The sequence below is a fragment of the Centropristis striata genome, chromosome 4 (assembly GCF_030273125.1).
Source record: "Centropristis striata isolate RG_2023a ecotype Rhode Island chromosome 4, C.striata_1.0, whole genome shotgun sequence".
Taxonomy (NCBI): Eukaryota; Metazoa; Chordata; class Actinopteri; order Perciformes; family Serranidae; genus Centropristis; species Centropristis striata.
In genome coordinates, this window is record NC_081520.1 from 31,207,078 (window position 1) to 31,231,973 (window position 24,896).

General features: G+C 39.7%; 1 protein-coding gene across 1 annotated transcript in view; it reads left to right on the forward strand.

The window, feature by feature from the left end:
* pdgfd (platelet derived growth factor d) overlaps nucleotides 1–24,896 on the forward strand; it is a 92,442-nt gene that overhangs the window by 60,105 nt on the left and 7,441 nt on the right. Inside the window, exons 3-5 of the mRNA XM_059332148.1 lie at nucleotides 1,361–1,538; nucleotides 14,421–14,480; nucleotides 17,471–17,684. Coding sequence (XP_059188131.1) covers nucleotides 1,361–1,538; nucleotides 14,421–14,480; nucleotides 17,471–17,684 — 452 coding nt within the window. The remainder of the gene's footprint in view (nucleotides 1–1,360; nucleotides 1,539–14,420; nucleotides 14,481–17,470; nucleotides 17,685–24,896) is intronic.

Genomic DNA, 24,896 nt, shown 5'->3' on the forward strand with positions numbered 1-24,896 from the left:
TTTCTTGGCAAGAAGTATAAGAAGTTTGTCCTTGAGGGTTGAGGGGAGAAAATAGACTTTTTAATCCCCATGTGCAACTCAGCCGTCTTTGTAAGCACTTTGCTCAAAAGACAATGGGGAGGAGAGGAGGAGAGAAGGGGGGATTTGGAAAGGTTTGTCACATTCACTGTATGTGTGTATTTGTGTGTGTTTGATAGATGGACTCACTAATTGACTGGGGCATTGAAAGTTATCCAAAAACTTTTCCGAAACGCAAAATGCTTGTTCTCTGTAGCTTGGCAGAGTGACAAAGCGATTTGAGAATAAATTGTAAATGTCTCTTATCACTGGACTGAGCTGAAGAACCTTAACATCCTAAGATTAACCTGATTTTAGAAAACGGACAAAGCTTAATGTACACAATAAATTAAAGGGGAATTTAGTTTATTATCACACTTTATTATACATTTTTATTGCTCATGATAACTGATGATCCTAAAATGTACAAGTAGCCAGTGCAAAGATGCAAGGATGGGGGTAATGTGATCACGCTGTTTCTTTCCAGTCAGCAGGCGGGCGGCTGCATTTTGGACTACCTGTAAGCGGCGCACTGCTGACTGGTCAAGACCAACAAACAAAGAGTTACAGTAGTCTAAGCGTGATGTAATGAACGTGGATGACTAGCTCAAAGTCATTCGTGGGGAGATAAGTCTTTACTTTTGACAGTAGTCGTAGCTGAAAGAAGCTAGTTTTGACTGTGGAGTTTATCTGTTTGGTAAACTTGAGGTCAGAGTCCAGAATAACACCAAGGTTTCTTGCAGAGGGTTGACACAGAGATTCAAGGCTACCAATGGTGCTGTCTTAGCCATCTGAAATATTTTGTTGGCCAAAAAAAATGATCTCAGTCTTGTTTTTATTAATTGACAGAAAGTTTGCTTCCATCCATGACTGGCTGTCTTTCAGGCAGTCTAATAAGACCTGCACCTGAGGTTTGGTTATTCATTTTTAGCGGTAAATATATTTGTACATTGTCCGCATAGCAATGAAATGAGACCCAAGTTTATTTGCAACGGAACAGGATTAGGGCCACACATGAAAAAAATGTTGGAGTTCTGACTTTATTCTCAGAATTCCGACTTTATTCTCAGAATTTAGACTTTAAAGTCAGAACTCAAATATTTTTTTCATGTGTGGCTCTAATCCTCTTCCGTAATTTGCCAACAGCTTTTCACAAATTTAATTTCTTCCATTTGTGAGGAAACATTAATCCATTCATGTTTCAAAGTTTCACCTTTTCTATTTTCTTGACATGTACAATTTTCATCCTCCCATCTTCCCCTCCCACGCATTCATCTCCCTCTCCTTCTCTCTCCCGCTCCAGGTATGACTTTGTTGAAGTGGAGGACCAATCAGAGACAAGCACTATAATTTGGGGTCGCTGGTGTGGGCAGAAGGCCCCGCCCAGCCTCAACTCCAAGACCAACACGCTCAGAGTCACCTTCAAGTCTGATGATTACTTTGTTGCAAAGCCAGGATTCAAAGTCTACTACTCACTGCTGGTGAGGCCTACACTTTCACTCCGACACTTTCACTCCGGCACGCACATGCACGCACACACACACACACACACACACACACAGCTGGCGATGAATCGTGAGCTGTTATTTGGGACACAGCTTAAAGTTTTTATTATTTTTGTCACATCGGGTTCAGCCTGAGTACCACTGCAATGCTCCAGGTAAAATGCTTTTGTCACTCTTATACCACCACAATAAAAAAATGAGAGATGGGAGGATAGGGGGAGATATGGAGATGGCAGAGGAAGGAGGACGACAGAGAGGGAGAGACAGAGAAAGAGAGAGGGAGAGAGAGGGAGAGACAGAGAAAGAGAGAGAGAGGGAGAGAGAGAGAGAAAGAGAGAAAGACAGACTGTCAGTAAAATGCCAAAATGTATTAGCCCACTGTTCTTTTCTCACGCGTCCACTCGACAGCAGAGGAAAGATGGAGGGATAGGGGAAAGAGGGCAGGAGGGCAGGAGGGGGGTTGAGGATGAGAAAGCGTTTCCCTTAAAGGCTGTCAAACGAACGGATAAGAAGATTAGCTTTGTCATTCTGTCAGGGAGAGGAAAGAAGAAAGAGAGGGACTCTGATTTGAAGATGTTCTCCCGCCCTGTAATCACAAGGAAAAAGGCGAAGAGAAAGAGCAGCTGTTGTAATGTTCCCTGGCTTCTTCTTTTATGAGTGCAGAGGAGAGAGAGGAAGAGACACAGCATCACAGGCAGGGCTGAACTGTTGGCATCGCTTATTATTATCTGAGAGAAAAAAAGAAGGAAAAAAGTGGTAGGAGCAAAGATACTGTATTTGCAGACGATCCTTTACTTTTATTTTGACATTACAGCTCCTGTGGTAACAGTTACTCTGGCTCTTATCACTAAAAACTCCAACATCCCCAGCAAAAACTCATTTTATCACCCCCCTCCAAAAAATCTAGTAAGCGCTCATTTTTTTTACTTGAAGGATGAAGCTGTCATTATTCTGGGTTTCTTATTGTCAACAAATCCAATGAAATGACCCAAGACCAACTAATAATGTCCATCCTTTATAACTTCCCAACCCTGTCAGTCCAAATCTCAATAGTTTCTGCTTAAGATGAAAAAAACATTTATTGTTGGGGCAGCACCATCAAGTGGCTGTAGTAACAGGCCTTGGTTTTGGAGAAGCCACTCCACTGTGGTCCAAGGCCAACAGGAAAGAGAGGAAGGAGCTGGTGGTGTCTGAGGTGGTGAACCTGGAGAATGATCACTACAAGATCAAGGCAGTTGCAGGGGTGCCAGGGGAGCTGGACAACCTGGGCCAAGTCATTGGCAGGAATATCAGCATTTCCGACCTGTTTAGAATCCTGCAGGCAAGGCTTAGTTTCCTCATCAGAGCAATCATCTCTCCCCTGTCCACTGAACCTGAACCTGTGGCTTGGGCAGGAAGAATGTTGTTCTCTTTGTAACCTCCCAAGAGCAAGTCTCAACCACATCCTGTCTGGCTGCAAGACGGCACTTTCCCAAGGCCGTTATAGGTGGAGGCATGACCAGGTTCTGCGTAAGCAGGCTGAGGTCCTGGAGGGGAGGAGGCAGGACATGAGTATCGGCCAGGGCGACATGGAAGATGGCAGTATACGGTTCATCAAACAGGGTGGAGGAAAGGCCTGTACCATCAAGAGGCAGCCGACAGCCCCAAGATCAGTGCTCTCAGCCAAGGATTGCAGTATGAGAGTCGACCTCAGAAGGAAGCCGCAATGCCCCCAGGAGATAACGACCACAAGCCTTCGTCCAGACATGGTGATGTGGTCGAGTTCCACAAAGACCGTGCTCCTCATCGACTTAACCATCTCATGTGAGGCGGGGCTTGAAGCTGCTTATGAGCAAAATTGTCTGAAGTACTCCGACCTTGCTGCAGAGTTCCAGGAGATGGGCTGAGAACAACCATTTACCCGGTAGAAGTTGGGTACCACAGTCATCAATGGTTCGCCTCTTGAGGGACTTGGGAGTGACTGGAGCAAGGCAGCGGAAGGCCCTCGAAGACTTAGGGGAGGAAGCGGAGAGGAGCAGCTTTTGGCTCGGGTTAAGGACAAGTGTTGGAGCGCCACCTAGTGCAAAGGCTTGCTGCAGGGAGTGGCCGGGAAACATTCCTGTCACTGCCCCGCCACCTTGAGACGTACCAGGTTCAAAGGGGCGAAACTTCTATGATTGGTGGTACCCGGCTGACGACCCTGCAGCAAGTCACTTGCTATACCTACCTGTGGGCACCGGAGGAGGTGCGTCAGGCAGTAATGCCACAGCAGGTTAACATCTACCTGTGTTCTAAATGATAGAAGGTGACGTAGTATAAAGAGCACCAAAGTCCACGTTGGGGGACAGCCAGGGTGGATAGAAGGGTGAAATAAACACAGGACTTTGACTGGTGTTTTTGTCCCATGTGAAACAAACAATTACCCTTGACTCATTTTGACTTAATATAACTACTCAATTAAGGTAACTATGTTAAGTACATAAGTACGTCACATTCTATGTCACTGAGTCACATGTATTAAAACCAGCTTGCAACCAACCTTCATTTTGACTGTATTAACTGGCTGCAAGCTGAACTTTTGTGGGACACCCCATTTCTATTTACCGCTTTCACTCGTAAAAACACCACGATGGACTAGAAACAGCTAATTCTAAAAGGTGAAACGAGACCTTTCTTCCAGGACACAACCTTTAATTAAGTGATAGCTGGCTGGAGGGAGACCGCCAGGGGCCTCAACAATCACGGTCGCCCATAAAGTTGGAATCTTTTTGTTTTCAGATACAATTCTGTTAATTGTGGTTTCATTTTCATTGTGAGTTTGGAAGAGATTGATTAATAGAAAGATATACACTTTATCCGTCAAGAATAAATCACATTGTCACAATCATATCATGGAAAGAGGTAAAAAAAGAGATATTGTATTCCAACTTTTTGAGCGACCGTGTACTTGCTGCTGTCTTCATAGTTGTGATTTCCAGTAAAGGTCATGCTATAAAATGTGTGTTTTCTGTTCAAATGTAAAAACGTAGGAAGATAGAAAATTGGCAAGTTGGAAAGTTGGTTTCAGGGTTCACAAAGAGCATCTGATGCGGAGCGATGGTCAGTGTTATACTGGATTATTATTTTTGAAGCATTCTTGTATTTTAAGTTGAAGGTTAAAGTTTAAATACAAGGAAGTAGATTTAGACACACTTTATTTGCTAAGTATATTGTAGGTAGTAGGGCTGGGCAATATGGACCAAAAGTCATATCCTGATATATTTAGGCTGAACATCGATATACGATATATGTCCCTATTACTTCATCACAAAGTGAGAGCAAATGTTCAGTCCAAGTCAAAGCCAAATATGACATGTCCCAAGTAGTTTTATTAAATCTGGTTATTTAAGTGAACATAAATACTGTATAACAACAGGAGTGCCTTTTTTCAAAATCAAAGCTCCATAAAGTGCACATTTAAATAAAAAAAATATATCTTAAAAATAAATAGCCTATGAAATAAAATAGGCCAATCTTTTTCTGAAATAAATATATTTATTTTGGAAAAGAATAACGAACATTACAAAATAACTAAATATGACAAACCCTAGTAAGGACAGCATTTATATATAAAGAAAGAAGACATTGAACAATGTTGATAAATGGGATATATATCACATTTAAAAATATATCCATATATTTTTCATATCAATATATTGCTCAGCCCTAGTATGTAGGTGGAAGGTTTACATGTGATGTACTGTGTAAAGCATTTAAAGTCACGCAAACGGCAATAATAATAATAATAATAATAACTGATATCCAGATAGCAAGTGGCATCTCTGTTAAATGCAAATCAATCAAGACAGTCACAGAAAGCCAGTAACTGCATGTTTGAGCCAGATGAGCCTTAAATGACCTCAACCAAAAATCCAATAGAGAAACTTCACGTTTAACCTGACACGATGACTACAAAAGTAAAAGTACCCCAAAATATAATTCCCTTATCTCTCTCAGTCAGACTCTCACTGCTTCTCTCTGTCTTCCCTCCCTCCTCACCCTTTGTTATTCCTCCTCTGGTCAAATAATCACACCATACATTTAAAACAGAATCCAACTCCTGAGGTTTATCTTATTTGATCCGTTTTACCCCTTTTTTCAAAGAGCCCCTGCGTTTGAGTTTGCGCTTGTATCTTTCCATCTTTCGCACACTCACACACAGCTTCCCTTCAGCAAGACTGGAGCTGTGTGTGTGTGGCTTAATTTAGCTGGTCTAATTTGTTCTCTCCAGACCTGTCGAACAGATAAGAGGGAGGAGGAGAGGAGGCAGCGAGAGGAGAAGGAGGCAGAAGAGAGCCAGAGAGAGAATGAGGAGAAGCAGCATTGGAAGGGGAGAACAGGTGTCTGAGATGGTATCAGCATGTCAGCTAATGACTAAAACAACCTGAACTGAGAGAGGCAGACAGAGAGAGAGGCATTTGTGAGCTAGTGAGCTATGGAGTGGACTGAGGTTGACTAGATAACGGAAAAAGCATGAGGGAAAGCAAAGCAGCATTAGTGAGAGCAAGAAAGAGAGTGGAGTTAGATGGAAGCACACAAGGAAAAAAGATCAAATAAAGAGCAAAACAAAACCACCTTTTAAATATTTCCTTTGTCCAATACCTGAACTGAATCACTGTTAACTCTGATTACGTGTGCCACCATGATCACCAAAGAACGTGTTGTTTCAGGTGAAACGGTGTGAACTGTGCATCGCTGCTGTTTATAACCTTGTGCGGCTGCTTGTTAATTAGTAGAGCACCGTGCCACGGAAGCGGAGGTGTTCTCTCTCTTTGCACTCAGCCGTTTCATGCGTCTCGGAAAAAGCTATTTGATCTGTCTGTCTCATGGAACTTAAAGAAAAAGCGTATCAAACAATCAAATCGTGCAATATTAGAGAAGGCATAAAAAGCTGTTGTTGCATTTATCTGGTGTTTGATCAGTTCAGCTGGGTGAGAGAGTTAGAGCAACTATTGGTGAGGGAGTAAGAGTCACATAGACGAACATATATCTGGCTTGCAGTGCATTAGTGAGTCATCCATGTTTATATTCTGCACGGTTATTACAGTAGGTAGCTGCCAAACTGTTATTGAAACCCTGAGAGACCGACGGGTCTGCTGATATCACTGTCCTTGTGAGGCTGTGGCAGCTCCAAGTTTAGGCTGAAGTTTTGAAGCTAGGCTGAAGATATTGGCATCTAATAGGGATGGGGATAATTAATCAATGATTGATTAATGGTCGTTAAGAATTTGGTCGATCACATGAAATGTTTTAATCAATCTGTGTATTTTTTAATTTTATCTGACTGTGTATCAGTATCACTGAACTGAAACATGCCGAGTATTCAGTTCTGTGGTCCTACGTCAATCAGCCAATAAGCTGAGAATTAAGTTGGATAAAGCTACAATTTGCAAACTGAAAGTTGCAATAACAATTACAAAACACAAAGAAATACAAGAGTATTAATTGAGCAAAACTAGCTTATTGTATCAAACCTTGCTAGCATGAATAACTAGGTTTAATTTTATCCAAAACATATTTCAACTCAAAACACATCTAAATATGCAAGATTACTGTGAAAACTAACCTCATGCCTCTTCGGTGGCTAAAACATGATGTTATCTTACAGTATCACCTCAGTTGATTTATTTTTACGATTGACAGGGTCAAGTCTCTTTTATTCCTTCCAAAATAAAAGCGTCCGTAATCAAAACAGGCTTTTGCATAGTACTATATTTACATATATTTATATATATATATATATATATATATATATATATATATATATATATATAACCCTATCTATGAATAACCATGAGTCTGCCCTTTAACAGACATACACACTTCATGCTAATATCATGCTGTTTTTGCATGTAGTTTAAATGTTATATGTTATTTTCACCTATTCTACAAATGGTGTAATTGAATATGTATACTGGGTCCCTAAACAGTCTTGGAAATGCATATATTGGGTATGACTGAAAAGCTGAGACTCTAGTGAATTGAATTACCTCACTTGTATTAATGTGTGATGATATTAGTTGCCACAGTCTATTTCATTGTATTGAGACCATTTCTTGAAAGTTGACCACAGATTTGCACATAGCCTGGGAAAACACAACAGAATGCTATCTAGTTTCATCTAATGGAGGCAAATACAGTATTACATGTGGCCAAGTATAAAGAAAAGTGTATTGGAACTCATCTAGGATTGTATACATATGAACACTTAAATAAATAAACAGTGTCAGTCTTGTTATTCTTTGGTCTATGTTGGATCAGGTCTGTGAAAGAAAAAACAATGTTTGGGCAGGTTTCCACAGATTGGGACCTAAATTGACCTTTATGTCAGATACAAGAATACAACTGCTCCCTCCTCCAGAGAAACAAAAGCCCACTATCTGCAGGCAAAACTCCAGTCAAACAGAGGCCTTACTAATTATTCATGTTAATGTTTTCCCCGCTAAATCATTATTCTTTGATCATTTTCAAATCATGTTTTCAGCCGGTGTAATTCGTCATCTGCAGTTCAGGCTTAGATGAAGTAATGAGTGCTTTTGATTGCATAAGATGAACATTTTAGGAGTTATTTGGTTAGAAATACTCAAAGAAAACACTATGAGTGCTCAAATCATTGTAATTATTGTGAACAGAAGCAGCTCTGCGTTTATTTTTCTAAGACTTCAGAACCTCATGGAGCTTTGTTTGTGTTAGTTAGTTTACATTATGATTTCACCGTCTGAGATCATACAAACAGTAATGTATTTTGGGTGGATGTTACTGAAAGTGCTGCTCAGCCAGGTGCAACAGGAAAAGACTATTGATCGGAAATATGATCCATGGTTGTTCCCAGAATGCCACTCTGAGTCATCCATGTCTTTTCCTCACTCTGACTGGATATTCCACAGGAACAGAAACCAGAAATACCATGCATGTGTGAGCTAATGTTTTATTATAGACGGCACTAATCAAACACATATCTTGTTAAATCATTTATTATTCGTATGTTTTTGATGTTCTTGGTGGTACTAAATTATATATTTAGCAATTCCTAATTAATCCTGAGTACTCAGCTGTGGATTTGGGATCACCAAGCGTAAGCCTCTGTTGCTGCTGCTGGATTTACAGTAAAGATGTACGTTACAGTACATACATTTCCATTAATTTAATGACCCTGATATATTAACATAAATGTACTGCAGATTAAGACCAGCATTATCACAGTAAACCACACGAGAGGGAGCATTTTCTTGGCTTCAACTTGAAAATTAGCTTCGACTCAGGCACAGATGAGACAGCATAAATGTGGCTCGTGTGATTTATCCAATACTTATCTCGGAATGCAACGATTCATCAGCTGAACATCAGTATCGGCTGATATTCACCATCAGCCTATTGGCAAATAAGATGACATCCACTGATGGGAGTGACTGATGTTTATCTGTTGTGTTGCCAGCTAAATGTTGTTTGACTCGTACATTTACCCAGCATACCCAGCTGCTGGTTTAGAGAAGAGGCCACTGGCTGGACACAGCTCTGGCACTACCTAAGAGTGCAACATGATTTTGTTTTCAAATAAACGTAAAAGAAAATGTTGTGTGTGGGCGTATTACGTGGTCTCTGAGAAAGATGAGCAACATGCAGTTTGTAAGACATATTTCTTCTTATTTCCAGAAATGAGACCACACTCAGATTTTGGAGAAATAATCAACTCTGTTTTCCAGCACTGGCACAAATGGCATGCAAATTATCTGTGTGCTCCGTGCACGCATAGTGAGCAGCTTTGTGTCTTACATCTTGGATGGGAAGAGAAATAGACTGAGCTGCAGGAAGGCAGCCATGCTGTATTAGAAGTTATGGTTAGTAAAGGGGGAATAAATAACAACAAAAACAGTATAACAAATAAACAAAAAACAATCAGTGCGGGCATCAGCTATCAGCCACTCATTGGTATTGGCACATCATTTCACAATGGTGCCTCCCTAACTACTACCTTGAATGTCCTCTGGCTGTAAGCGAGATAAGCAGTCATGCGGAGTAAAAGTGTACAGGGAAATGCTCTTGCCTTCCTCCCTGTCTACCACACACTTAATCCTCAGACGCTCCAGTGTCCAACTGTACAAAATGGAGGTTGAAAAGGGTAGCTCCCCTGTGTCCCCTCCACTAGACTGCAACTGTAAATAAGAATGTGTTCCCTCACCAGGGGTGAACATGCGAATATAACTAAAAAACAAGTCACCTTAAAAATTAGCTTCTTTCAGCAACTTTACAAACACACACGTCTGAAAAAGATCCTTGTATGTCCTGGAAAAAGCTGGAGTTCAAGATGTAACTATCACATTTTATATGTCATTTAACATTGCTAAATACAATCCTCAATTCCTAATAATGAGACATCACAAAAACACGTTAATACTGCTAAAAAATAATTTATTATTATTTATTCAAAAAATAAATAGAAAATAAATAAATATGTTAATTAATACACCATTGAAATAATAAAGATGATTAAGCAGAAATATTACACTGTAAAACCCAACTTGTTGGTTCAACTTAAATATTTGAGTGTCCATGCTGTGAAAGAATTATATGTAAAGACAACAAAGACAATGAAGTTAACTCAAATGAATCTTGCCTCAATATTTTAAATTAAAATTACTTTTTGTACAATCTTTGTTGTATTGAAAAGGAAAAATTAGTTATGATAACAACCAAGCAACATTGGGTTTTACAGTGTAGTTTATGTCACATTTTATCAATTAGTTAATGCAACTCCATTACTACAACAACTCCATACTTTAATCAGTTAATCCGTAGATTATCAGGGTGCCCTCACAGCTAGCCTGATTTTGTAGTTTCATTTCGTCTTACTGTGTAAAATGTGTCAGACTCCAACAGGCACCGCACCAGTTTCTGTCACACTCTGGTGCAGTTCCTTTGTGTTCAATTACTGACTCATCTGATAGAAGATGTGATTTTAGCAGGAATTCAAAAGTAAAGTAGTATAAAATCTGTCGTCTGACTCTGAACCGTCAAGGAAGTAATCTGAATACACTACATACGTGATTATTTGGCATTCCCTGCAATATTACAGTACAACACTCCAGTTTTTCCACCTTTTTCTACATTTTCCTTTAGAAATTAACACCATCAGCCTACAAGAGCAGACACTTTTCTGCTTCTTCAAGAGGACTAAGACTAGTAAAAACATTTCAATGAGTATATACATTTGCAATAAGCAGCAAAAATTTTAAAATAAGCATGAGATAATTATGTGAGAAGGTAAAAGTTTGGGACTGGGGTTGCCAGGTGCAACAGCCTGCATGTTCAAAAGTACTCAGTCCTCTGTCTGCATTTGTGTCTCATAAACGTTTTTCCAACCTTATTAGGTGGCTCAGATGTGCTTGATGAGGCATTTAACCTTAAAAGGAAATGAGACAGGGAATCTGTAAACATGCATTTACTCTCACACACATACACACACTTAGAGGAAACCTTCTGACCTGAATCACAGCTGGTTTGGGTGAATGAAGTCATTTATCCAGGCCACATGCAATAAACTGTAAAACAAAAACTTTTGCACACTGACGGACTTTGATGTCTTCTCCATTACATTAGCAGAAACGCACTTACTGACACACACACACACACACACACACACACACACAGACAAATTGAGGGCGCAGTGTCTTTGAAGTGCGGTTGAGACAGATTTACTGTTCCATATTGACCTGAGATGGTATTTAAGACTCTTCAAGGAGAGGGATTTGATATCCAGTGAGATTTTATGTGTGTGTGTAAAGAGGGAGATGCCAGGCACAGACTGTGTGTACACACACACACACACACACACTGTCTTTTAGTGTGAGTGCACTTGTGTGAGAGAGAAGAGAAAAAGACAAAGAATGTGTGCATGTGTGCCAAATATGTCAGTCTGACGAGTGTTTATCACCTAAACGTGCTTTGACCAGAGTCTGATTGCTTCGACTGACACACAGACAGGCATGCTGTGACCAGCTTCACTGGAAATTCTTTTAGGATTTTCCTGACATGCTGACAGTCCATCAGCTAGACAGGCAGACACCTGAATACCATGTGAAGCTCCAACCCATCTCCTATAAGCTGTGTTTAAAGGAAACTATTTGAGAAGTGCAAAAAATAAAAGCATTGAGGTCAAAGATGTAATCCATTCCCCTCTAGTTGCCCACTTTAACCCTTATGATGGTGTTTTACTGTAGCTGCCTGACCTCAGTCATCACTTCCAGTAACTCTGAGCATATATGACATATTTTCATTTGGACCGGTAGCATTGTGATATATATTTTATATATTTTGGTTGTCACGATACTAAAATTTTCAACTCGATACAATACTAGAAAATAAGAAAATATTCGATACTCGATACCATTTTCGATACCACAAGGATAAAAACAAAGACCCCAAAATTTAACAGAAATATTTTTATTAACAAGAAAAATGCAACATGTAAAAATGAACAGAACCACAGGTTAAATATTTATAATAAAAAACAGTTGTGCAAAAAGAAACTGCAGCTATGATAACAAGCTTCAGACACTCGATACTTTTGAAAATTAGTATTGTATCCGGATAAAACGTTTTAGTATCGATACTTTGTTGAGTATCGATACTTTTGACAACCCTACAATATAGTCATGTGATGCAGAGACCACAGACTGTATAAAATATGGTCTTAGTCTCTGTGGTGCCACCCATAGGTTTAATTGTGAACCTTAATGTGAATGGCCCCCGAAAGCTTCGGCCCTCACCATCTTGGCCTAGTGGAACTAAGGCGGGCAAATTCAGCCTTGTTACTGAAACAGGGCCGGTGATGGCAGTTACCTGTCACTCAACACAGCCATGCCATTAATTATACAACACCTTTAGCCTTAATGTAAATTATTTAAAAATTCACCCCCCACATAGTCGTCATGAAGAGGGAGATTAGCAAGAGAGACCAAAACTGTTGTGTGTACAAGGCTGCAAACATGTTTATTTCTGCTGAAAAAGTGGGTATTTTAACATGGGGGTCTATGGGGATTGACACTGTGGGAGCCAGCCCTGAGTGGCCATTAAAAGAATGCCACTTCCGTGTTTTATTTCATTTGTTAGGCAGTACACAGTAAATACACAAAATATATAGTATGCAGTATTAGGCCTGTCACAATAATCAATATATCGACATATCGTTCAATAAACAAAAATGGACACACCTAACCCTAACCCAAAGAAACCAACCTTTGTGTTTTCCACCATTATCAAAACATACCATCAATTAGAAATGCAATTTGCAATTGCAGTCAGAGCATTCCAGAAAAAAATATGTTTGATTTAGAATCAAAGTTTCCCTTTGCCAATTTCACAGTTGCCAAATGAGTTGAGTGGATGCAATAATAAGCCAAGCACAGGTTCTGAAAAAATACTGTATTGAGTTGAACATTGAATTAAAAGGCACACAATAATGACAATAACAATAGACCCAACATTTGTACAAGGACATACAAATACAAATTTGAATAGAGTTTCTAAATGATGCCCTGGAAGAATAATACGAATAATAATAAAAAGAAGAAAGTGAAGAACAATAATCAGAATCAGAAAGTTGGACCACCTCACCTTCAGCCTTGCTAGTCCTCTTACCTTAATAGCATCCACATGTTCTGGAAATACAAGTTATAGAGAATTTAGAAAGAAGCATTATAACCAGTGTTTATTTTCTGTGATTTACCGTTAGCTTTACAAGCTCGAAGCTAACTTCAGTAGCAATATCTAGCTAACAGTAGCATTAGCTAATCATTTTCCACCGGAGCTTTAGCTGGCTAGCAGCTAACGTTATGTTCTCTCGCTGTGTTCAATGACTCAATTCATCAAGCTGTAGCTAACGTTAACTAAGCCTATGTCAACAGAGCTCCTGGGTAACTTACATATACCAGAAAATATAAAAATGATTGAAACCATCACTCACCAAATTCAGTCCGGTAAATCCAACTTCCAGCTTCTGGTGGTCTGCACTCTGACTCCTCGATGTGCACGCTCTGGTCACGGTAGATATCACCACGCAAATGCAGTCAAGCGTCAGGCAGCACGAACGAAGCGAACTGCTTGCCGTTCCCGTTAATATTTCCATGCACGCGTGCGCGCTGAACACACACCCAACCACTTGCCAGCCCACTTTTGATAGGCAGGACGAATTGCCTAAAAAAACTTACATTTCCCAAACAGCCATTCCAGTATTTCAATGCCAATGTTCAATATTCTTGAGAATTAAAAGTTAATTGCTCTTAAAAAGGATGTACTTGAGTTAGTATGCTCTAATATCATTATATCAGCGGCATAAAAAACAACATCAACAATACTATGGTTTATCGTCATAGTTTCTGGGAAAATATATCATCCTAAAAAATTTGTTATCGTGACAGGCCTATGCAGTATGTTAGTATGCAGTTTCAAACACAGCCCAACACCCTTTGAATGCCTACAGAGCCTACAGGTATGATGGCTCAGTCCAAAGACATGCAATAATTGGTGACGCTAAATTGCCCGTAGGTGTGAATGAGAGTGTTAATGGTTGTCTGCCTCTAAGTGTTAGCCCTGTGATCGTGTGGTGACCTGTCCAGGGTGTACCCCGCCTCTCGCCCAATGTCTGCTGGGATTGGCTCCAGCAGCCCGAGACCTGGTTAAGGATAATGACCAGTTTGCCTCCTTGACCTTTTAAAGCACTAATCCAGCTTTATAGGCAACACAAAATAATGTTTTTTATCGTTCAATAATCCTCTTCTGTTTGGTATGATTTCTCTCATTGATTAACTAATGAATGGTTATTTCTGCTGTCCATTCCTGCAGTACGACTCCCCTCTGCCTGCATCCAACACCAACTGGGAGGCTGTCACTGTGCCCATGTCGGTGAGTCCTGCACACATACACACCTTATGAATTGTTAAATTTCCAAGAATTAAAATTAAATAGATGTGCTTGACCTCAGTTATAATAACAAGCTTTTTTTTTTTGCAGAAACAGACCTCACACATGAAATAGAAGAAATAAATGAGGATTTAACAGTATTGCACAACATTAATAGAAATATACAGCTAGGAAAATGTCATCACAATTATCGGGATTATACCATTGTTTTCAAACTAATCACTTCAATTGCCTTGTTCCAAAACATGTTTTAATAACTTTTTTTGCAGATACTGTTTATAGCACAGATGATGTAATATTCCAACACATACAGCCTCCCTGCTCTCTAACCCCGTCACCCCACACATCATTCTTAAACACAACAGGGAACAATGGCTACACTAATAAATATGACATATGGTAAATTTGCATAGGCTGACACACACCCACACAGAATACATGCATGCATGTATGTACTGTATCTATTATGCATGAAGCCTGAGATGTAAAATGACATGCTTCCATAGACTAATGTTATTATAAGTACATCAGTATAATTTGTGTGTCCGTGTGTTCGAGCAGTGGGGTTCAGTGACATATGTGACCATAATAATTAGTGTGCATCGGGCTGCGTGGCAGTTTTTCTGCATGGGTTGATAATAATTATATGTATGTGGGTGTACGTGTTTTTTTCTTAGTATATAGGAATATGTCACTAACACAAATGGGATGTACATGTGCACTTTACATTCCGAAGGCGCTCTGAAATACAATCTGCTTCATGGGTTTCACAGTGATTTGTGTTTTACATTAAGTTCATGTTGGCAACTGTTTCACATTACAAGAAAATACAAAGTGTGATAAATTTATTATGAGGATGATGGTATTTTTCCTTTTCTTTTTCTTTTTTTTCTTTTTTTTTTTTCTTAGCTCTCAGCCTCTCATTGGTTTTAGAAAACACATTACTTTTTAAAATTAGAGTGTGGGTTCAGCATGGGTTCTCAGTGGGTACTCCGGCTTCCTCCCACAGTCCAAAAACATGCAGCTTAGGTTTAGGACTGTGGGACTGGGTTTAGGACTTGGGACTCTAAATTGCCCATAGGAGTGAGTACTTTCTGAGTAGTATTTTTTTGAAAGCGGCTGAGTTTTTGGCTCCGTTCACTAGCTAGTTCCCCTCAGCCACTGTTCCCATACAGGTACTTTTGTAGCAGCTGACCAACAGAGTTAATGTGACAACAGACGGACGCGGCAAGCAGTGTTGCCAACTTAGCGACTTTGTCACTATACTTAGCAACTATTCAGACCTCTCTAGAGACTCTTTTTCAAAAAATCGACTAGCAACAAATCTAGCGACTTTTTCTGGTGTTATTGGAGAGTCAATTGGTTCCTACTCTTAACGAGTAGCGCCGTCCCAAAGCACTCACAAGTGGCCCAGTCCTCCTGCATCAGTCGCTCCCAGCTGCAGTCAGCAGAGCAGGAGCTGTTAACCCCTCAGCGTCCAGTCTGCAAATGAATCACGCATGCGCAAAATCGCCGCTAAGTAGTGGTTCAGAAAGTAGCTACCCGAGGCAGGTACTTCTGAGCTGCTACCTGAGCCACTAACCGGTGAAGTGGGGCGGATGTTGGGCGGATCCTCTCTCCCAAGCTACACCCATAGCAGCTCACTAGAGGGAAATGTACCTAATGGAAACATGCCTAATGTGTCAGCCCTGCGTTAGTCTGGAGACCTGTCCAGGGTGTACCCCGCCTCTCGCCCGATGTCAGCTGGGATCAGCTCTAGCCCACCACACACCCAAGTGCGGATAAGCGGTTAAGGATAATTAATGAATGAATGAATGAACATTAAATACAAATTGTATCAGAAAACATGTAGCTACTTAAAGAGTAGTTTAAAGAATTTTGTCTTATATCATGACTTTTTTTTGCATCGAGTCAGAGTCACATTTTCATGGCATACAGTGCTACAGATTTTTTACAATTATTTTTAAGTTCCTGTATTGAAGGTCCTACAAAAGATGTTCACCAGCGTTTAGTCTCAGAGGTGTACTTAAGTTAGTATTAAGTTTAATGACTCTTTTTCTCCTGACATCTTGTCGTCACTAACCCCTTGGACCTGTGTGGAAGTCAGCATTGACTATGGCAGCGAAAGTCCCGCCATAATAGTCCCACATGCTATAAGAATTTGATCGCAATTGCCTCCTAGCTAGATAAATAGCCTGCAGCAGAGAACAGAAGCCATCAAGGAATCGTCTGTGCAGCTACTCTTGTTTCCCCATGTTGCTGACAATAAAAATGGTGGAGATCTAATAACACATAAAGGAGTGATGAATGAATGTTTATCTCTCTGCTTTGCTATCTCAGACAACATGTTCACACTTAAACATAGGGTGAGTTACTGTCTGATGTGAAGGTATTCAAATGTATTGTTATGAATATTTATACAGGTTCAGAAGAGAAGTGTTAACTCAAGCATGCAATGATTTTTAGCATTTTCAAGTTTAAGTCAAGCTCATCATCCAGAATTGTTTATAGACTATTGATACTGCATATGCATTTAATTACATTTATACATATATTTCTATTAATGTCAGATTGCTATTCCATTAAAACAGAAAGGGATCTCCTTAATGACGACAACTGTTAAGAGGAGTCAGTACGACCAACAGTGACTGTGGCATCTGTTGATATGTCCAAATATTTCCATGAGTCCTTGTATACTTTACTATTTCAATGCTTGTAAAGAAAAACAAATTACCCTCAGCTACAGAAGGGCCCCTCCTATCACGACAAGAAAAATATTCAGCATAGGCACCTGACAAGCATGATAATGGTGGAAGAATTGATAACTTGACCCAAACATCTCCATGAAAGTTTTAGCACAAGTGCAGGTGATCTCCCTAATGTGCTGAAGGTAATAATGTCATAAATGAATAGGCTCAAATGATTACAGTAATATAATTCCTAATGTTGTCATCACCTCTGTCTCTGTGCAGGACAGTGGTGTAGGGCAGATGCCCGCGGCAGTCACAGAGGTTCCTTTCTCTCTGGAGGACTTGGACCGGACCATAGCTGCCTTCGACACTGTAGAACAGCTTTTTAGATCCCTGAGCCCAGACACCTGGAGGCAGGACCTGGACAGCATCTACACTCAGACACACATACATTATAGATCCAGGGCCTATCATCTGGCAAGCAGACATAATAAAGGTAAGATATACTGGATTTTATATCTCCAAGTTTTACAAGCCACACATGAAACTGTCCAACAAACACATGTACATCATCTTCAACAAATTCAGTGTTGCAGAACACTAAATTTACACCCATACATTACTGTCCTTGCATGACTGTGGTTTAGGTATGAAGATAAACACTTTCATGTGGCTCTAATATAACTGCTGCATGTGGAATGTGCTGACACATTACAAGACAGCTTTACAATGCAGAACAACTTATGACCAGGGTAGAGTAGATATGATGAAGGGGCAGTATTTGCTATTTGGAGCTATCAAACTATACACAAAGCGTCCAAAATTGAAGAAAGTATTAAATAGTCACAAGTCTACAAAGAAGTCCTACAGTTAGTTGTCCAGTTAGAAAGAAATGCATATAAACTTCAAAAAGCAGTCTCTGAGGCTAAAAAGTGATTCCAATGCAGAAGTGCCTTAAACATGCATTCTTTTTAATGGCCATCAGGGGCGACTCCACTGGTTGCAAAAAGAAGTCCAATTGTATGTTATTACTCAATGTATTGTTTCAAGTCTTCTTCATTACAGCTTGATGTTCATTTCGTAAATTATGGTCACATTCTGAGTAAAATAGACGATAAAGCAGAGTATGTAGCTGTTGTGGTGCAGTTTGTGTTTTCATCTCAGGATTTTGACCCTTTCTTCGTGTATACATTTTCGTCACTTAAAAATGTCTTGTTTAATGTCTTGTAAATACGCTCTAAGAAGTCACCTGTTCATTACGAATAACGGATGTCCCTTTCTAACCATGCTAGCTAGCGCAAGCTGCTAACATAGCACCCTTCTGGCTCCCAACTCGTTCTGCAGATGCATCGGTTACAAAAAAACCCAAGATGATCAAAGTGAAGATCAAAATCGAGAATCCACAGACGAGTTGACAAACCAGTGGTTGACGTCACTATATCCATTATTTTTATGCAGTCTATAAGAAACTCCTATGAAAACTAGGCTCCTGTGTGTGGGTATAGTATATATATATATATATATATACATATATATACTTCATGAATACAATGAAATAATGCTCAATGGGGTTTTAAAAGTCTAGTGAAGATAATAACGGGGAGAAAATTGTGCAGCCATAAAAATAGCATCTATGGGCCTAATCTTTTCTTTTGGTAGAAGTATGATATGGGTCGAGCAGATATTCAGTTTGGAAATAATGCTTATTAAGTATTTCTTTGAATGTATAAAGGAGTCAGTCAACAGAAATGCTAACTATTTACGAGTTTCAAAACATAAGCTACACACGAGAAAAACATGTTAGAATTATATTTCAGTAAAAGTACCAGTAAAACTTTTATAATGGGGCCGGAGGACTTGTAGAGACATAAAGTTGATGCAGGACTATGAGGGAGCGGTGATGTTCTCATCCTATTTTATTGTGCTGCAGATGGTGATCCTCAACAACTCTGCTGTGTTCACAGTATTTCGCTGCAGACTGCAGTTGCTGGTAGCTGATGTAATAGAGGGGAGGGGAGAGTGTGCCGCCTTGTGCTGACCAAGAAAGACCCACACAGCAGGAGGCCCATTGTCACATATTGCGTCATACAGAAAACTCAGTGGTACAGCATTGCAGTGGACAAAGTCTACAGCTTGGTAATGTGAAGGAAATTATTCGTAAGGGCTGTAATGACTGTGATTGTGCCGTGTTGCTGCTTTGTGATCAAATATAGCGCAGGTGACAGCCAACAAGAAACATGCAAATGAAGTGTTGCATATTCTGTAGTTAAGTGTATCTCTGAACACACATAATGAGCTATGTAGGAAAGAATCTATAAAAGATAGAAGAAGCATCTCTGCACTTTACTCCCCTGAGCTGCACGTATAAATGTAGAAAAATGGATTAAAAGAGCATTTTGATGAATTTGGGTGTGAAAGTAGTTTTTGAACTTGAAAGCGATGGATATAGAAATGAAAACCCTTTTGCCCTTTTCCCGGTTTTCTGGAAATATAAAAGACCATTAGTAAAATATATAAATAATCATACTATATTATGACGCAAACATCATAGTGTAGCCTGACGACGCTGTTGCATCATCATATGAGCAGTTTGCCCTCTAGTGAGTCTAAAAGTGAGTCAGTGACAGATTTAAGGTGACACAAGACCAGCACTTCTTTACTGTGAACTCAGTGCCAATGACCTGGAGTCACTGAGGCAATAGATTTTGTCCTTAAAATGCACATAGATAGCAGATGTCTTGGCACGGATACCCTTACACAGACGTCACACAATCATGGGTGTGTGTATCTACAGTATAGAAGCATTCAGGCTTGGGATAGACCCGAGTGCTTTCGATTCTGTGTCTCACTCTCCTTCTTTCTACCTGAGGGCTCTCCTGTTTCTTAGTAAACGCTTGTGTTTGACAGCAAATCTATCTCTATTTATCAGTGCATGCGTGTGCTCGGCCGGCATTAGAAGGCTCCATATATGGGGAGGTTGGTGTGTGTTGCAGCACTACAGAAAGGTGTATCGGTGCTGCAGGTCTTTGATACACTGTACCGGCGCAGCGCTCTAATTGGAAATTCAACCTGTGCAGCAGAGCAGAAATCTGCCACAGTCAGCAGCTTAGCTTTGTTTTCATTAAGACACACACACGCACACACACACACACACACACACACACACACACACACACACACAGTCAGTAGCTCACACACCCACATTTATTGCCATAAAGGATGCCAAGTCTGATCATAATATTAATTGGGATACTTTTAAGTCCAAGTAACTGAGTTAACATTAAAAACTTAAACTCTAGGTAGAACTTTAGATCAGACTACATTAAAACATTTCATGCATGTGCACAGGTTCAACACTTTTTCATGGTGGTGGCCGTTTGAGTGGCATGGTCATTCTTACAGTGTTGCCTGCTCTCAGTCTTTCTGTCTCAGTCTTTTTCTCCTCCACACTCCCTGACAGGGTTCCACACCACTGCTTCTCTGAGATTACACTTATTCCCCTTAAAGAGACACAAGCTTGGTCCTGCAAGAACACACACACACACACACACACACACACACACACACACACACACACACGACCTGGGCTTTAAATCATGCCCTGCATCACCTTGGGAGGCGTAAACAAGAAACACCTATCATGACTTTAAATTCTGTCATCAACAATGAAACCATGACTTGTTGAAAATCGGCTATTTTGCTCTTCAGTAAAATCACACACAAAAACAAACAGGAATGGTGGGTTATCTGTCACCTCTACTTGAGACGCAGGAAAAAAGATTTCTAAGATTTGGTTGTGAAGTGAGAATAGAGTGTGTGCACTGTAGTTCAAAATGATACAAATGTATTTTCAATGCTCAATACTCAATGTTATACTTCAAAGAGTTGTGCACGACATTGAGAACATTAATATAGCGGTAAACTTTTACCTACTATGTAAAGATATAGTGGAGTAATGGCGTCCTGACCAGAGAATAAAGTCACACTCATGTGTGTTTTACACAGCAAATTGTTGTGGTAGTCGGTCCGGCCTTAGCCTGTCATATAAGTTCTGATACAGCAAACATTTAACTCACATGACTTATCAGCTGTTTCTGCTCTGCCGGTCATGACGAGCTGACATGAAGGAAAAAAATTATAAGTTGCTCAATTAAATCCAATTTCTGAAGACTTCTCTCCATTTTCTTTCATGGGTGGCCCAAGTTGTCCAATTAGCAACCCCATTTTTATATTTTATCTCTTCTTCTTCTACATTTTACTGACAATTATGTTTTACTTTTTACATTTTACATTTACATTTTACTTCAAAATCCAATTAGTCTTTGATGGAAACACGGCTCCTGTGTGTTTTGGCGGATGCACATTTTGAACAGAATTCTTGTAATATCACTGCAGTTATTTTGTCAAGTAACACATTTCCATCCGAGATTGGCAAAACAAGATGCGAAAGTAATGTTACGCATTACTCTACACAGAAAGTAATATTTCAAAGTACCGTATTGCTTTCAGATTAATGTAACTACTAATATGCAATTTATAATTATATATACATCATTCTGATGTTACAACATGAAACTAATATATTTTTATGCTAAAGAAAAATGTTCTATACAACATGTTTTATTTATATTCCATGTGGAAGTTATTGTTGAGAAACACACATGATGGTTTTTCTTTAATTGATGGTGCTTTAGGCGTTTCATTTAAATCTACAGTTGAGAGGCAATAGAAGAAAGAAGGTGGTGCAGAAAAGCACTTCACATTTCTACCTGAAGCTATAACTATCAGGTCTAAACCAGACCGGCTGTCTCCACTTATCCAAAACACACACCAGTAAGTTCCCCAATTTTGTTTAAACGTGCCACAGACACGCTGTTTAAATCAGTTGTCCTCATTTTACCTGTTAATACTCACACAAATGCAGACATAATCCACTTTTCCTTTAGCAGACTGTATGTGCACACGGAAACTGTCTCAAAGACGGAATGCAGGGATTTCAGAGGAGCGTGCACACATGCACACACGCCTGCACAGTAGCACCCATTTGCTGCATTTATTTTATGCCTGTTGTAACTAGCACTATTTCTCTGTCAGCTTGCCATGTAACAAAAAGGACCTCAAATAAAACACATGCTGTAAACATGGGCACTTTTACCACAATCAATGTCAATATAAATGGTGCACCTTCCCCCTTCATGTCTTGCTCTCTCTCTGGTTGTCAAAGCAAATGATTCTATCACCTGCTCTTCTTTCTTCATTGTTGTTCATCTGGCATCCCACATGTTTGGTGTCATGAAAGAACAACCCCGCAGCAAAGATTTCTTTTTGTGAACAATTGCTTATTGATTATCAATGTCATTAAGGCTTGCCTTGACCCAGCTGCACTTCCCTTTGGTTTCCGTCTCTCACGCAGTATTGCACGTCAAGCAAATGTGTCATTGTTATATGAAAACAGAGGACATGTGATTTCTAGGCAGTGTCTATTGCATGACTGATCTTTATTGTTGCAGCAAAGCTCGAAAACACAAGTCTCACCGCAAATATCGATCTTGACAAGTTCTTTATTCCTGGATTTGCTCATAAAAGCCATTGCAATTCTGTGAAGTGAAACATCTAATAATGATCTAAGAAAATGTAATTCATCTTCACTGCAAATTAACTTGTTCAAAGAATATTTCACAAGGATTATCCAATTTCACCCTCTTATTGGCTTTGTGTGCTTTATGGGTTCAAACAAGACCAAAACAAAAACCAAACCTCAACTTGCATTGGCTGCAGAAAAAGCCCTCATATCCATCCCTGCTTCCATTTTCTTTCAGTCATTTAAGTGTAATGCAGTATGCTAAACATTGTGCGTTTTCATATAAATGTTGCCTCATTATTGGACTTTATACACAGGTCACAACTGAATAGTAACTCATTTTTCACATTTTTCCAGGAGTTACAGGCAGCTTTAACAGGGAAAAGACAACGGTATGAACATTACAAGGCTTCTATAGAGTTTTGACTGGACTCTGTTTGTAGTTAAAATGCAAAATTTTGTCTATTTTTCTTTTTCAACCAAAAGATAAGACTTGACTGCACGTAAGTGATGTCAACTCATTAGGTTTTTATCTATGATAGAGTTTCTCAGTTGTGTGTGACTGATGGCTGTTCTAAATGTAATTTTTTTAACATTCAAAGTTTCTATTGAGGTTTTCGAATAAAGCTTTGAATGGCTTTTATGATGTCACCCTTAAAAAGTTTGCAAATGCAGATAAATATGACCTCTTTTTGGAACAATTTAAGTAATTTGCCACAAGAGCCGAACTAGTTTTTATGGTATTATGGTTATATAAATGTAATTTATGATGCTGTCACAATGCTGCTAGACTGCCCCATTAACACAGTTGCGTGCCTCCGTTTGTGTGTGGCATGTGGCAAGTGGCTGTCGTGAAAATGTTGTTTTTGTACGGCTAAACACTGAATGAATTGAAGCAGAATATTCCGTAACATAAAACATCAATCTTTTTCAATACATCTTGACATTTGCACTTTACAAAGTTCTGGGGTTGTTGAAAATGTTTGGCTCACACGAGTTGGAAACAATCTTTTGCAGCCACCACTGGAATCTTACTTCTGAAAATTGTATCATACTAATAATATTAGCGTGGCCTCCATTTTTATCTGCAACTGTGCAGAAAACCAGGGTTTAAACCGAATGATAAGAGGTGCAGAATGAAGGTTCAAAATTGAAATGTCATGTATTAAGTATTGACTCTTCACACTATGTGTATAGACCTTGTAACTGGAAAGTCACTGGTTCAATTGCCTTATGTAATTGGCGCCCATGTTATGGAAAGTGTTGTGTGATTATCCTGCTGAAGGCCTCAGTGAAGAGGGCAGTCAATCTGTCGCTGATTGTTCCTGTTCTATTCTTCCACTTATCTTTTCTTTTTTCATTATTATTCTGTCTCGTCCACCCTTCAAACCATCAATGGTTACTGTGGATTGCCTGCACAATATGAGCAATAAAAACATGCTCAGAAGACAACTTCTAAGTCTCTTTCACTGTCTATTGCTAGAAAGTCCACACAAATGCTTGAGACGATTGTTGTGCTTCTCTCCATGATCACATTACAAAGATTTCGTTGCTTTACCAACTTTCAGCTGCCTCAAAATAAACGCTCACCTGCTGCAGTTCGGCCTCGAGTCTTTCTTGCGCTGAGCAACAATGTGCACTTGTGTCGATGACTCAGTGGTCTCTGATGTCGATCGTAGTGAAACATACAGAAATACAGACAGATTTTAATCAAGCTTATAGTTATGGGGCTCCTGGTTTCCCCCCTGGACCAGTAAGTTAGGCCTGTATTTCCCATCAGCTTATCCCATAATCCCTTCGCTTCTCTTGAAATGAGTTTTGAACCACTGCAGGAGGCTGGTGGACAAAGGTCCAATGTGCACAAACGAGGTGGTTTTCTCCAAAGTGATGACATGAAGAAAGACTGTGATCAATACATTCAATCTACAATCAATTAATGGCCCCTGCTTCCTCTCCTGGCTCATGTTCTGTTCCTCTACAGTCCATTGTTGTACTCATATCTAACAGTCTCTCTCTCTCTCTCTCTGTCTTCCAACCATTGTCATTCAATCAATATTAGGCAAAGTAGCTGCAATTCACACGGAAAATATGCTTCTCTCCCCTCGTTTCATTCTTTTGTGTCTGTTT